This window comes from Sipha flava, unplaced genomic scaffold (assembly GCF_003268045.1).
Source record: "Sipha flava isolate LNK unplaced genomic scaffold, YSA_version1 85_pilon_pilon, whole genome shotgun sequence".
NCBI classification, from domain to species: domain Eukaryota; kingdom Metazoa; phylum Arthropoda; class Insecta; order Hemiptera; family Aphididae; genus Sipha; species Sipha flava.
This window is the reverse complement of record NW_020273627.1, coordinates 355414-371892: the sequence shown is the minus strand read 5'-3', so window position 1 is coordinate 371892 and position 16479 is coordinate 355414. Positions and strand designations below refer to the sequence as shown.

General features: G+C 28.6%; 1 protein-coding gene across 1 annotated transcript; it reads right to left on the bottom strand.

Annotated features, from left to right (window-relative positions):
- Positions 1 to 6137: 6137 nt before the first annotated feature.
- Positions 6138 to 13861, bottom strand: LOC112693354 (vigilin-like). Its single transcript, XM_025568365.1, has 16 exons — positions 13781 to 13861; positions 13570 to 13694; positions 13379 to 13510; positions 13164 to 13289; positions 12968 to 13104; positions 11207 to 11409; positions 9450 to 9665; positions 9010 to 9192; positions 8364 to 8517; positions 8100 to 8278; positions 7896 to 8027; positions 7682 to 7828; positions 7255 to 7410; positions 6835 to 7185; positions 6308 to 6526; positions 6138 to 6242 (listed from the first exon to the last, which is right to left on the bottom strand). The coding sequence occupies exons 1-16, from the start codon at positions 13859 to 13861 to the stop codon at positions 6138 to 6140; spliced, it is 2646 nt and encodes an 881-aa protein (XP_025424150.1).
- Between the last annotated feature and the right edge of the window lie 2618 nt (positions 13862 to 16479).

Genomic DNA, 16479 nt, shown 5'->3' with positions numbered 1-16479 from the left:
TCGACGTATAAGAATTTCAATATTTAACGAATAAAACCAAACGGATATATAGTACACATTACACATTACCGGGCATAATTATGCAGCATAAAAATCCGAGAAAAACACGCGAGAGAAATATATAGCCATATATCTAACCATAATAATATACTAATTTTAAGCAATAAACTTTTGTAAGTAAAATGCACAGTCAAACAGTGGTAATATAATACTTTTTGTATGAATAGGTTATTAATCGTAAATATTTGAAATTGACGAATTATTTCTAATTTATTATTTATTGTTGATACGATATGAATTACTGGTAATATAATTCCATTGCATTAAAAAAGATTTATAAAATGGAATAATCCATGTGTTGCGCAAACTGATTTGGAACAATTTTAATTATACATGTCAACTTTTACGGGTCGGTACGTTTCTAACGGTGCCGATGACTGTTGAAAAGTTTTAAATAGGAATTAATCATTTTCAATAAATATTTTTAGTTTTACGAAGTTTTTTTTTTTTTTTTTTGTCAAAACATCTGTTTTTTTCGAAGTTTACAGTGAAATTGGTAAATGTTTTTGTAAACACTGTGCACCGATCGTAGTAGTAACGAGTGAAATGAAAAAAAAACTAGTTATTTTTGAATAAAGGTATACTGCGATGTATATTTGAAAATTGTTTTAAAATAATTAATTATTTTCGTTGATTACAGAAAAAAAAAATCAAAAAACCGAAGCGTACAAACTATGCGAAATTAAAATTAAAAATAACGCTGGACGAGACACAGGAAACGAAATGTAAACTTATGATCACTGTACGCGACATGGACGTGAAAAAACGCATTTCCATTCGGCTTCGGGTGTTCGTTTGGTCGTCTGCACGTCTTGAACTATTCATCTCGATATAGGTCCGAATCGGTTGACGAACGCGCGTCGACCGAGTGAAATTATTTTCCTCGCGCGAGTTTGAAACCCGAATTACTTCGGTTCCGATATTCGATGGTGCAACGCCAGGTCCTCTCCGTTGCTCTTGGCGGATTTATTTCGTTCAACGTGCTCCGAACGCTTTGATCCGGGTCCGCAGCAATCTCTCGATCCGTATACTTTTGTCGATTACGCACTACTTGGATATCGACCGTTTGTAGTTCGCTATAGGAGTCTAATGATTTTTTTTTATACAATTTGTTCGGATAGTTCACGTGCTCCTAATATCAGTAGTTTTTCGAATTTTATCTGGTGTATAGTAGGATGTTCATTCCGATTTTCGATTTCCATTCCGCTAATAACTTCCCGTTCTTCAACCAACAGTTTGAATTCACCAAGTCATTCAAAAATATGTTTTCTATTAATAATAAAAAATAAAAATAAATTTACATACTAATAATTGTCTTGCTATTATATTTGATTATTTTACATAGTGCTCGAATTGTCGAATTGGGGGGAGGTTCGCAGGGGGACAGAGCTCCTCTACTTTTTTTTTTTTTTTTGCGTTACCCAACTATATTTTTTTTACCAGAACGGAGGGACGCCACGTTCATCCTAATTGATGTCCAAAATAATTTTTATGTGAATTTCAATTTACGTCAATTGGAAAATAAATTTTATGATTTATAATATCAAAACTATTTTTATAATTAAAGATTATATGATGGTTATGATAAGGGACAACGTCGGTATTTCTGGAAAAAATATAAATAGTAATGTCTGTGAATTTGGTATATTATACTTTGTACGTTGTACGGTTTGTTATTAATATTGACGATCGACGATATCGTCATTTCGGAAAAAAATAAATGCCCTCACCACATCCTTAGACTAATTTTCTAAGGCCGTGGCCCGCACTAAAGAGTAAAAATAGATAAAAACAAAAACCAAATATATGATTATATCATTCGATTCATGAGACAGCCTGATCGCCTACAGTTACCTATGTTAATTATTATTTTATTTTTATTTTCTAATGTAACATATAGGATGTTTGGTATTGCTATCAAAATATATTATATTTGGAATTTAATTATTTGTTTAGCTGAAAAGTGGTATTCAAAATATATTTAAGGTTGGTGGAGGGGGGGAAGAGGGACGAAGCTCCCCACGGGTCTCAAATAATTGCGCACGTGGAACGCAGTTTTCAAATCGTTGGACTGAGCTCCTCTGCTTAATTTTTTCCAATTTGAGCACTGATTTTACATAGAAATATGAATGTAAAAAATACGTTAATGTTATTGGAAATAATTACTTTTAAGAAAAAATTTAATTTTTTGACAAATCAAACATAATGGCTTACCTTTGTTTTCGACGAAAAAGTATAAATCAGCCCAAGAATTATTAAAAAAAACGATGTTCATTACAAATTTTTCTTTTTTTAGTCTCCATAATGTTTGGATTTACTTGTAAAATGAAACTATTATAAACGCAGTCACACATACGAGCGTAATCACGGTGTTATACTAATTGCTACGAACGCAAAGTAACTATGCCCATAGATTAAATATATTAAATACATATGTATTAAATACATAGATTAAATATATTTAAAATTTTAATTTTTAAATATATATAAGTATATTTAATTTATCCTTTGATTGAGTAGTGCAGCCATCATTATTTTCAACTCCGATTAGATAATAATAACAATTTTATAGATTAAACTGACTATATAACTATATAGAATAAACATCAAATGTTAACGATTAGATTAGATTTTATTAATAAAGAAAAAAGAACTGAATAGTACTGAAAATTGTATGAAAAATTTTATTGAATATAAATAGAACAAAAAAATTAACCACTTTTGTGCGGACCATAAAAAATTGCTTCGAGGGCCACATGCGGCCCGCGGCCCGCGGGTTGCTGACCACTGTTCTAATAGCATGTGCTAGTTTCGTGGTCATAAAATCTTATTAAAAAATCATAGTTTCATTAATTTATACTTAGGATTTGATTGGTCCCATAGAATAGGACGCGCTTTGTATAAATTAATTAGCGTGATACACTGATCGTCAGATAAATCCATAATTTATAAATTAATATTTAACTACCCATCAATTAATTTACAAATAAATGTGACACTAAAAAACAGTTGATTATTAAACCCTCAAATGCAGGTGAACATAAGCGAATCTGTTGTGACGGTCCGAATGACGTTCACACTGAGCAAATGGTACAAATGGCCATTCGTTCGCGTTCGGCGTACTGTTTACACTTAATCGTTAGTGAGCCGAATTCGCGTTCGTCGGCGTTCACGGCCGACAGTTCAAGTTTTGATTCTTCAAGTGTAGGTACAGTCAGTATCTAGTAATAGTACTAATAGTGTTGAACAAAACAAAAACCTTATGTAAGGAGTGTTTTGGCCCTTACCGTTGCAGTGTTCAAAATAAATAAATAATAAATTCTGATAAACATGTACCTAATGTAAAGCGTAGACTAAATTGTTTTAATTATTATTATTATATTTCTATTTTATTCATAGTTATACAGTAAGGTTTTCTGATTTCTATTAATTTTGTTTTAATTTGTTACTTATTTTATTTTGAAGAATATTATTATTATATAAATATATTTATTCATTTTTATAAATTGTTACTTATTTACTAATTATTATTACAACAGGGTTTCTTTTTATAATTGTTAGCATTTTTAAAAAGTTTTCTAATTGTTTTTTTGTACATTGACTTGTTTTATTCAATTTTTACCTTGTAAAAATGATGATTTGTGTTTTGATATACAAAATTTTATTGTTTGAGTTATAATATAATGTTATTATTCATTTAAAATAATTGTTTTCATATTTTAAAAGAAGTGGTAAAATATTTTACCAGCGGTCACTAGGTGTTGAACTATGACCTAGATAATCATTGGTCGATTATTTTACCACCTTGTAAGTCAAAAACTTACAGGAAATTTTTTTTTTTTTTTTTTGTCAATATTGAATACAATTCCATCATATCAGAAACAACGTTTTGAAGTGATCGGACTAACAGCGCCTTCCGCCCTATAAAGGGTCAAGCGACGATTTTACTACTTTTCAGGAGAGCAAAAACAAAATTTTCATATTTTCTTAACTTTAACGTTGGCGCTTCGATAATTCTTTAAGCATTAGGAATAAGGTTATTATTTCCATTCTATTACATGTTATCTTGCTGGTCTGACGCTAATCACATTGAAATTTTTAGTACATTTTTTATCATAACGAATTTAACTAAACTTACCTTTTTTTGGCGCCTAGATCTATTTTAATTTTTTTTTTTTTTTGTAATAAATGGCGCTTATAAATTGTTCAGTAGACATGTAACGATTGTGAAACGTAAGTACGTATACCTAGGACGTATAAAGAACTTTACTCATATAATCACTTATTTAAATATAAAAAATGGTTTGATACTCATTAGTCATATTATTATGATTATTATGAAAGTTGATAAGCAACAATCGTAAGGGTTAAGCGCTATGAATTTGTCGTTTAGCCCATAAAATTTCCAACAATGTCGCTTGTCCCCTTTTTACCAGCCGATATTCCATCGTACCGGACGTACTTATTTAGGGCGTAGACTCTGCAACGGGAACGCGGTCCGTCAAAAAAGAAACGGTACCCTTCCAAAAACCGATAAATACCGCACGTTTAATTACGCGCGTTCGTCGTGTCGTAACGGCACGTGCCCCTGCGCACTAGTTTTTTGTATGCGCGCGCGGTACATTTCCGACGGACGGTAACTTACAGATCAAACGGTGCACGTCGTTCGCTTTCTACGTTTTCCAAGGCCGTATCTAAGGGGGGGGGGGGCAGACACTTCGATATTTTACAAATATTTAAAATAATTGTTTATTTTTAATACCGACGTAAATATTTTCAGTCAGAAATGATTTGAGCTCCAATTAATCGTTGACCGTTCTTAGTTTTATATGCGTGATATCATATGAAAATATGATATTGATTTTGATAGAAGAAGATCTATTAAAAATAATAGACAATTTATCTAATTAAATCTTTTTCCGTCTTATTTTCAAACAAATATCAAAAGTCAAAATCTAAATTTAATAAAATTACAACATACATGTTTTGGACCATTCCACCGGAAAAAATTTCTAGATACGACCTTGACCCTGTCTGATTTCAACTGACTCCTCGTCGCGCGAGACGACGAAAAGATTCCGAGTTGTGTCCTCGGCAAACACACGTACGGGTTGTATCGACGGTGATAAGTAGAGGTCGGATTTTTATGATTTTTTCATATTTGTTTCTAGTATATGCAGTTCAGCGGGAGTGAGATATATTTACGATCCTTGAAATACAGAAATTAACAGAAAACAATTTATTTTGCGTACAAAAGCATATTTCAGGTGTTAGGGAATGCTCTAACACGTTAGAGAATATTTGAGAAATAGTTTCGAAATATTTTTATTATTGCAATTATTTTTTTAGAAGAAAATAATTAATAATTATGTTAATCTGCATATCCCCATGTACGTGTTACGTAAATCGGCATTTTAATAATATCGATCAACAAATACAGAATTCATAATTTTAGTTGTTTTTATATCAGTCTATAAAAATGAATCACTAGATATTATGAATAATCCACGTACGGTTGAAATTGGCGTTAAAAGCGATTTGTTTTGTTCAAAAAATTTTATTGTAAAACAAATAAATAATAACATTTAATAAATGATCAACAATAATTAATTAACAATATTTGATGTTTTTGTATTGATAAGATGTCATTATAAATATTTTTACAAATTACCATTACCTATTATTTAGAACTCTTTAATAATCCTCCTCTATTTTTTTACATCAATTAATATGGAATAAAAATATTTATGTATTAAATATTTATATTTATATTTCACTTTATTTAATAAAGAATATTATCATTCAGTAGCGTACCTAACTAGGATTTTAAAATGGAGGGGGCCAAAACCAAAATACTAAAAGAACATAATCAACAATTAACAATAAGTTTGTTAATATATTAATTTTTATATTAAGTTTATCGTATTAAATATATTTTATTTCGTTATAATTACATTTCAATTTATTAGTTTAATTATTTTGACTAATCAAACAATAAAAGACGTTGATGAGATTTTGAGAAAAAAATGTTTTCATTATTTATTTCTACCAAAAATAAAAATAAAAATTGATTGTAGTTAACGCAAGCTTCTATTTTTTTTCATATTAGTTTTCTTTTGAATTGAGGGCCCCAAATCACGAGGGCCTCGGTGCGTCGCATCTACTGCACCACTGCTATGCCGCTGTGTAACACGATTATTGATTAATAATTTAACGATAAAACAATAAGTGTTGGTATACAACTTACTAAGTCAATAATAATATTATTGATTTCATTTTTAACTTTTTCAACATAATCCTTGTGGCCTTTAATCAAAACTTGACTTGAATTGGAATTAGCTTGTGGAAATTTAATAGTAACTCCATTATGTTTCCCAATTATGTGGTTTATTACTTCAGAGTGGTGGGCAACAAAATGGTCATGATATTTTGGAGGAACGTTCATAGTCACTTCAATTATGTTTTTCTATAACATTTTAATGTATTACGAGATTATAATTATTATTATTGTATTATGATTCTGGTATATCTATTATTTAAATAAATTAAAAGGTTAAAAAAAAAATGGTTAACTTATTTAGTTATGTTTAGGTACATCAATGATTATTTTAATTTTTTATCTTAAATTGTTTCATTTTATATGACTTATATATCAATAGTTCATTATTGTAAAGAAAACTATGAGCAATTATGTAAATATAATCTCAATACAATTTCAATAAAATATAGACAGGTTAGTTTAATACACGTGCATTTGTATTGAATTATACATACCAAAACTTTAGCATGGTCTGAAAGTCTTTGTTTAGAAAGAGCAACATCTGCTTTACTATCACTGATCACAATTCTATCTCCAGCACCAAGATTAGGAAATTCAATTTTAACATCGCCACATTCATTTTTCAATTTGTGTATACATTCTTTTTGTTTGACAACTAAAGTGCCATGATTCTTTTCATTGATTTCTACATGTTCTTCGATGACTTTACCAATATCGGTTATCATAACTTCAAATTTTGCTTTTGCTATATTAACATTCTCTTTTTTACCAACAATAGTTATATTTTCATTAGTGGAATCAGTTTCAGGCGGGAAAATTATTCTTGTATTCGTTAAATGTCTGATCTGGAATCCAAGTATTAAACCATAAATGAACACATTGTACCCACATATTAAATTATTTTAACAACATACCTCTTTAACATTGACTCCGTTTGTTCCAATTAAATATTTGTGAAATTTCGGATTTACTTTCATATCAAACACATATTTATGAACTTCATCAACCATCGTCTGAATTTGTGTAATAACATTTTTAACATCATCTTCAGGTCCTTTGATAACTATAGTCTATGAATAAAAGTTAAGCTTTAAAATAACGGTTTGTTAATTTTTTTAATAGATTTTAGCATTTGGGAAATTTTCTTGAAAATTTACTTATTGTATTAAGGGAGGAGAAGCAGTTTCATCTCTTGAGACAATCGTTTCATGCTCAAAGAGAGAAACTGGCAGAGGCCAGGTTCGAATCGATGTCTAAGCGTATATCACGCATATAATAACTTATAAAATTGGTTAAATTGTCATTTTAATTTATAAGTTTAATAAATAAGTATATTCTTACATTATCTCCTTTAACAGTTGGTAAATTCAATGTCACATTATCCCCACAATCTTCTTTTATAGATTGAATGAATTTATTCCCAAGATTTACAATGGCATTTCTAACTTTAACATTTCCCAACACCATTTCTTTTGTTATTATGTCTCCCTAAAAATACATGATTGATAAATTAAAAATCAAATTGAAAAATAAATAATCTTTATAAAAAACCAACAATTTCATTTTGTATTTCTTTAATCATATCATAAGCAATTAAAACTTTTCTTTTATTTCCCATGACTTTAATAACATCCTTATTGTCTCCTTCGCGTGGTAAAAAAATTCTCGTATCAGTCTCTTCTCTAATCTAGAATATTAAATTATGTAAATAACAATATTTCTAAAGGTCGAATCACAAAAGTTAATAAATAATAATTACCTTTTTAATAAATATTGCTCTCTTTCCAATACTAAGTTTGTGAAATTGTTTAAAAATAGGAATTTCCAACACATAGTTGATTTCATCCAATACTTCGGCCAATTCAGCTAATGATTTAAATGCTTTATTTACATCATCGTTCAAACCTTGTATTTTAACTAAATTATTTCTAGCCTCAACTAAAATATCGAACCAAATATTATTTATAAACTCTCAAAATACAAAAAATACAAACATATTAATACTATTAATACTATTAATTACCTGGACTGGGGAATATAATTTTAACATTAAATATTTTCTGAAGTTCTCGAACTTTTTCACCATTGAATCCAATTATCGCTCCGTGGTGACGTTGATCAATTTTTATTTCTTTTTCAGTTTTACTTTTCAACTTAATTATAATTTCCTCCAATTCCTAACAAAAATTTTAATCATTAAAAAATTACGAAAGAAACTATTTGATGGAAATTTATTAAAATACCCGATTTTGTTAATACATAATACTTGTACATTTTTTTCTAAAAAACAAACATATCAGAAACCTTTTAAAAACTTTTAAGCCTATAAGTAATATTAAAATTTAAAGTTCATTGTATTCGTATATTGTTATATCAAAATTCAATATTAAAATCCTCATTAATTTATTTTTACTATAAAAGTATAATAAAAATTATCAGCATTTTAATTTAGAAATTGTGAAATTTTTAAATATTTATTAAAAGATTTAATTTTATTAATAAAATAAATAAACTAGTACGGTCACAAATAACCACTTTAAAAATAGGCATTATCTATTTTGTCAATTTTTCTCCAAGCTATTCATTCTAGCATTTCTTTTTGAAAATTAATTTACTTTAATGTGTTAAACTTAAATTCCGATTCATTATAACATATTTTTGATACATACTTGAACTACTTTTTTCGTGGAATCTTTTGTTCCAGTTATATAAATTATGTCAGCCGAATTTTTCATACACGGTATTTGAAGACGTGCTCCTGTACGTTTTTCAATATTCTTAAGATTAAGTCCTTGTTTGCCCAATAACGTACTTCGATGTTCTTTTGGGAACGGTGTAGTAGTAGTTTTAATCTGAAATTTTAATGTTTTAGTTAAAATTGCTAAAAAAATATTTTTTTATTTATTTATCCGTAATAAAACTATAAAATAACAAATGATTCATTAAACATTTTAAATTATTATGCACATTTATATATTATAATATTAAAAAATAATAATAATAATAATAATAAATTATTCATAATTTATACACAACAATATAAATATATAATAAATATTATTTTTATCAGTTTATCTTATTAATTCCAACTCAATTAAAACTTATTTACTTGAGTTTGTTCGAATGTGATAATTTTTTGTTTTGCTCGTTCAACATTTACTCTATTGCCGCTGATTTGTAAAGTCAGATCCATGGTTTTTGAAACACAAATCTCTATTCCTACATTACACTCTTTCCCAATTTTCATATATGCTTTCTTACATTTTTCATGCTCTAATTGACTATTCCTGTCCCAATGTCTGTCTTGGGCAGGTATAGTAATTATCTACAAATTTTACAAAATAAAAACTAAGATATTTTTTTATTTATATTTTAGATATAAATCAACAAAAACTTTCTAAACTATTACTATTCATACTGAAAAATGTTATTTAAAATCATAATAATGATGTTCTTTAATATGTAAATTATCGTTCTATAATTTTTATGTTATTTTTTATTTTTTATTTAAATTTTAACACAAAGTTATTATAGCTCAACAATTAAATCATGTAAGATAACTAAGTATGCATTTTAACATTAATATACAATAATCATTATCATAAAATAATATTAGTAAAATATAATAATTTGAGATAATTATAAAATAAGAGTTAATTTTAATTGATCAATTAAAATTTAAAAGTAACGGATAACATATCAACTGGTTAAAGACGTGATCATTTAAATGAATAAAGTAGAAAAGAATTTGGGCTTAGGAGTAAGGTGATTGCGTAGAAGAGCTGTAATTATAAAAGAAGGGTAAATATTAGATTTATTAATGCCAGAAGGTCTGAGATAAATTGGAAAACGATATATCGTCTATATGGCTATTTGGTAATAGGATATTATTAGAACCAGTGATGGAGGCGCAAGAAGCTTTGGAAAAAAGTTTGATGAGGAGACGTGAGAACAATATTTTTATTTTGATGATTACAAGTAGGTTGTTTTGCGACGTTTAAAATGTAATTTATGTTTAGAACAACCTTTATAGTTGGAAGTATGATCACCCGTGCAAAAGCCGCACTTGGTTAAACTGCCTTTCTTTTTGATGTAACTGTTTCAGGAGTGATTTCCCCTGCGTTTAACACAGCGTGAAGGATGAAGGATCACCATCATTTCCGATATGGTGATGTTAATAGTTAGCATACAGTGACCGTAGCTATGTCAATTTAGACACTGAGGTGAATCACTATAAGTCTTATTGGGTAATTCAACTTAAATTTTAGTGTGCAACATTGATGATTCATTAAAATTGTATTTGGATTAATTGTAACAATGAACAGCGGAAGCGTATGGCCATTTTGAATAACATTCGTAATTCTTTTGCGGGAATCTAATTCCAATAGGGCATCTGATATATATAGTGACCTGATGTTTTTTTATTGATGGTAAACAATAGATTCTTTGGTTATATTATGAACGTCATAAGAGGTGTCGAGTTTGATTTCTTTGTCCACTTTGCTCGAAAAGACAGCGAAACGATTAGGTGAAACTAAGGGTTTAGTGTTTTTCCCCGTATGGATTGGAGAATTATGCTATGATAGCAGCGACCGTTTGGGTTTGGTAGTAAGCGGAGAGGGTATGTTGTCCATCTTGAAAATTAAGTCGCATAAATACGATATATAATACCGTGAATACTCGTATAATACCGTAAACTGAACTAACTAACTTAACTTAAATAAACTAATAAAGTAACTTAACTAAAATTGTGGTAACGGAACGGGCAAATTATAATCGCACTGACATGCGACCGTGTTACAAGTCAATATCAGACTGATCGATCTAATACTTATTAATTACTATTAAAATGGCATGAAAAATTACTTCGTTCACCGTTGAAGATTTAAAATTACTCCGGTTTTTAAATTGTGCAGTTCCAATTGTCTCCGAAGTCTTCAAAACTGGCAAAGCTGGAAATGAAAGGTTGTAGTTGTTGCCATTACTCATAGCATCTCCTGCACTCGGTTGGCCAGATACCATTGATAAATTATTCATCATTGTAATTGATGTTCTAGAGAGGTACTTTTCTGAAACAAAATCTGAAAACTAAAATCAGAATGCGAATGAATAAATAAATTTAATTCGTTCGAATTCGATATCGAAGTTCAACCAGTATAGTATTTCAGAAAGTGATGTGATACGTCGTATAAATCAACTAAATGTTCTACTATAACTATAAACAACTAACAAACTAAATTACCAATAGTTACAAATATGCAAAATATAATTTTATATCGATTAATAACGACTAATAATACAATTTTTTTAAGTCTGTATTATCAAACGATAATCGATCGAAAAAATAAAAATTTCATATAAAAATCAAAAATGTATTTAAATATTAAAAAATGCATTTTCGCATATAGACCTCTTAATACACGTGAATTCACGTTTCACGTGTCACGTGTAAAATTCAATATAAAAACGTAGGTATAACCTTAACTTAATACTGTACGTATAATATTTATTAAAACTTCAAGTGCATAAAATTACTAATTTTCATCATTATAAAAATGGATATATATATATATATATATATATATATATATATATATATATATATATTTGGATAAACACGTATTTCACGTGTACACGTGCTTTATGAGCTCTATTTACATATGTACTTGTATATTTTTAGTTATGTATGTATTTAAATATTGTTTAGTTTCAAAAGTGATCTGATGGCGAGTAGAAATGCTGTTTTTTTTAAATTTTTAACGGGACTGTTAAATGGATCGAACAAAATAGGAGTACTTATATTGTTTGCGATATGCTCTGTAAAAAAATCTTAAAAAAGAAGCAGGAGTCTTTTAAAAAAAAAGATTATGGATTCGACAATGGATTAGTAGAAAAAATAGTGTTGGCGCATCAGTTTGTTTTGAATTGAGAAATCACATTGATCACGTGGTTCACTATTCGTGTTCGGGAATAAACTGGCCTAAAATTACTTAATTTCATTCAACTTCTGTCCGACGTGTTGGACTGCTTGCAAGAGCTTGCAATACCTACTATAAACATTCACGTTTGTTCAATTTTGTTCTTGCACGAGTAAAAATAAGCATGCGAGAAAAAACATACAAGTGATTTCAATTGTGTGAATTCGGTAAAATGCTTTATTTTTAACTTTTAAAATTCACATACGTATTGTGTAAATAAAGCTAAAATACACTATCGGCGGACGGCGATTGTCGTATAGATAAGCAATAAATGTACTTTGACGTTTATTAAATATTTTACAACGAACAATTCTGTAAAATGTTTAAATTTTACCAAAATATGGTAGGTACACTAAAAATTTGTTTGAACTGGAACGATAAACGTTATTTTTTTTACGAATCGGAACACTGAAAAAAATTTTTCGTGAACCATTTTGAGCCCTGTTTGTTTCTGTAAAGACTATTTAGTTATTGTAATTATAAAAATGAAAACTAAAATTCGTTTATCGAAAAGAAAAAAACACAAAAGGTTTCATAAAGGGAATAAGAGACCACCATGAACCAAAATAATAGAAATAATAGTACAAAGTACTATTACAATTATTAAAAACTGTGATACTTAATAAAAATATATATTTTATTAATTTACCAATATTACGGAATGATGCACCCATCACAACTGTTTTATAGTTGAATTTTTTAAAATAATTGTATATCTTGGTTACTGATTGGACACCTGGATCATTTAAGGTTTCAAAACTTTTGTTATTTGTGTTTACTACATGCCTAAAAAAAAAAAAAAAAATACACATCTACCAAAATAAATAAGAAATCTTCTAATTTACCAATCGAAAATACGACCCACAAATGAAAATATTAATGTAACATCAGACTCAGCACAAGCAATGGCTTGATAAAGAGAGAATAATAAAGTTAATTTACAATGTATACCATGTTCTTGTTCCAAAACTCTGAAAGCAATTTGAAACAAATATTTATAAAAAGTAATTTATTTATCAATAATAATTAGTATCTAAAATACTATTTCTGCTATGCTTACTTAGCTGCTTGAATACCCTCCCAAGTAGAAGCTAACTTAATTAATATACGTTCTTTGGGAATTCCAGCTTTTTCGTACATTTTAATGTACTTGATAGCTTTAACAATACTTGCTTCTATGTTAAAAGATAATCTGAAATGTATAAAAATAATTAAAGCAATATCAATAATACATTTTATTCTAAAACATACCTAGCATCTATTTCTGTAGACACTCGTCCAGGAATCAAAGACAAAATTTCAATACCAAATAACACAACAAAATGATCCATTGTTTCCTCAATTTGTTCTTCTTTTTTAGTGTCTCTAATACAGGTCTTATTTTATGAAGTCGATCATTATTGGTGGAAAACGTATTGTCGTTAAAGTGAAGAATACTCCTTATTTTATCAAAATGATTTACTGACATAGTTTCTTGTATCAATTTATTTCCCATAATTTCACTCCAATAATTACGAACATTTGACAAATGATTTACCGACATTACAACACATATACCTATATATTTTTTAAGCTCAGGTATAGTCAAATTAAATGGTTTATTTGGATTCAGACTAATAGAATGTTTAGAACTTTCTAAGCAAATATGTTGTAACAAATCATTAGTAAAAAAATATTCAAAAACTTGTCGTGGTGTTTCTTAATCTAAAATATGTTGAGGTAATAACATGTCATCTTTAAATTCTACATCACTTTTGTCAATTTTAAATCCTCGTTTTTTCCAATTCACATTACTCATTATGTTTGTTACTGTAATCATTTTGCGTGTTTTGGTAGTTATAGTAGGGCTAGTGCCTTCAAGAGATAAACTATTTCCCATGGTACTGAGCGACACATCATTTTTCGATCTAGTAACAGGGGAACTACTTTCGACCAGTTCTAAATCAAGGGCTTGTACTCGGACAGTTAATTCTACAGAGCTCACATTCTGAGCATCAGATAATTTATAATCAAATACTGATGAATTACTTACATTTATATTTATGTCGAGGGGAACGTCTAATAAATCAAAATTAATACTATCCAAATTCTGACCTATATCAATTTCCTCTAAAAATTGTTCAGCAAAGTCTTCAATATCATCATCTGAAGACTCGTCATCTTCCGATTCTAACGGTATTTCAAAGTTCATAAGCTGTATAAGCTCTTTCTCTGTTAATTTTGAGTTCATAGCTATCTTTTTGGCACTCAAAAGTCACAATAAAACGTACTTTACTTACATATATAATTGAAATTGAATTGATAAAAATCATATTATAATTAATAATCATTATCAATTGGCGGTAAAATGGAACTTGTGTAAATAACAAAAATATCAAATATTGTCTACAATGCATGGTGTAGCATATATGATACGTACCAATATTTCACAACCAAAACTAAAATATATGATATTCGACTATTATAAGTATTTTATAATGTAAATAACATATCTATAAATCCTAAAATAATTTTTTTTATGTTTAAAAACTTTATCATTTGTTCAATAAATACATCTTAAGTGTTGCATATCGAAGGATATAATTTTTTTTTCTTTACTGTCATAACGCATAATATTAATGGAAATTAGCGCCATCTACTGATAAATTAATGAACTATTATTTTTATATAAATACATATGATATTAGATATAAAATAATTAAATTAAAGTAAACAATCATAGAGAAAACGTTGTTTTAACAGTATGTAACAAATATGCTACATTATGCATTCAAGGGTTAAAATAATATTACTTTTTGTTGACATCCGTGTTGAATACTGATACTGATCGCCGACAACCGCAAATTGAAAACGAAAGGAGGTATGACGTGTACTGTGTGTTATAAACATTTCATTATAGTTTATCGATTCTGCAGTTGACAGTAATCGTATTTCGTTATCTAATCTATCTTATCGTCCAGATGTATAATGTGCAATACAAAATAATGATGCGTGGTTCGTGTAATAATATAAATGTTGTTCGTTGTTCGTTCTCGTAACTACGAAAAATGATAATAATAATAATACAAAAACGATTGCACGTAATAATTTTGTAATTTAATTTTTGACAATGACCGGGCGTCGGGAAGTATGCGACCTTGATCGAAATCGTCGTATGGTATACGCCGTTTACCCTCCTGCTACAGCCCTGCCTGTAACACTTCCCTGCGGACCGTATCGCAGTGACTGCCGAATACAAGTGTATGATTAAAACGATTTGTACCCGGCGAAACATATGTACATATGAAAAACAATTTTTAATCCGAATAACGTACAGTAGGTAATATGTGTAGAGATCACCTCAAATAATTATTGCAGTTTTGTTTTTATTTTCCGATGGGCTACCGTTTAAAGCAATACATTTTCAATAGCCCCGCTACGGAACGCGTGTATAAGGCGCTCTTCAATTGTATAAACACCTTTAAGACGTATATTAATTCAGACCGTTGAACATTTATAAAAATCACTGTAATTACGTATACGTTCATAGACGTTCTATTCGTTACAATAAATACTATTACAACTCATTTAGTTAATCATTTATCCAGTTTCACGTATGCAGTTATTTTTACATACGTAAAACAATACCATTTCAGCCGATATTTTAAAATATTAGAAGACTAGTCGACTAATTAGAAAGAAAATAAATACTTTCACATATTCTTACGACGCGTATATTGATGAAAAAAACTAATTAAACTGCACAGTTTCCCGATTTTAAGGTTTTATTCGTTTATTGTTTTACATTTTTGTTTATTTTTTTGTTTTTCGAATAGTATTATGTTCACGGCGGGAGTTATTGGTAAAGTATAAATTTAAAAAGTAGAACTTTATGGTCGTATGTATGTACAAATGAGTACGAAAGATAAGTCAGCGACTCGTGTAACCACTAACCGCACTATACTCGGAACCATCATCCCAAATTAATGTAGAGGATAAAATAAAGTCGACAATGTTTTTTTTTTTTTTTTTGCAATATAAATATTACAAACCTTCTAATGTTTACAGTTGCGAAATAGTACGGTTGAAGTCTGCGATGAAAACATTAATATTACTAATTAACTTGGAGTTATAAAATAAAACGAAGTAGTGCATTAGTTAAGTAAGCTTCCCGATTGGGGT

Coding starts and splice junctions, on each gene's coding strand:
- LOC112693354 (XM_025568365.1), bottom strand. CDS start 13,861: ATGTCGGTAAATCATTTGTCAAATGTTCGTAATTATTGGAGTGAAATT. Junction 13,290..13,378: donor GAGGGTATTCAAGCAGCTAA/GTAAGCATAGCA, acceptor AATTGCTTTCAG/AGTTTTGGAACAAGAACATG. Junction 7,186..7,254: donor ACGGAGTCAATGTTAAAGAG/GTATGTTGTTAA, acceptor CTTGGATTCCAG/ATCAGACATTTAACGAATAC.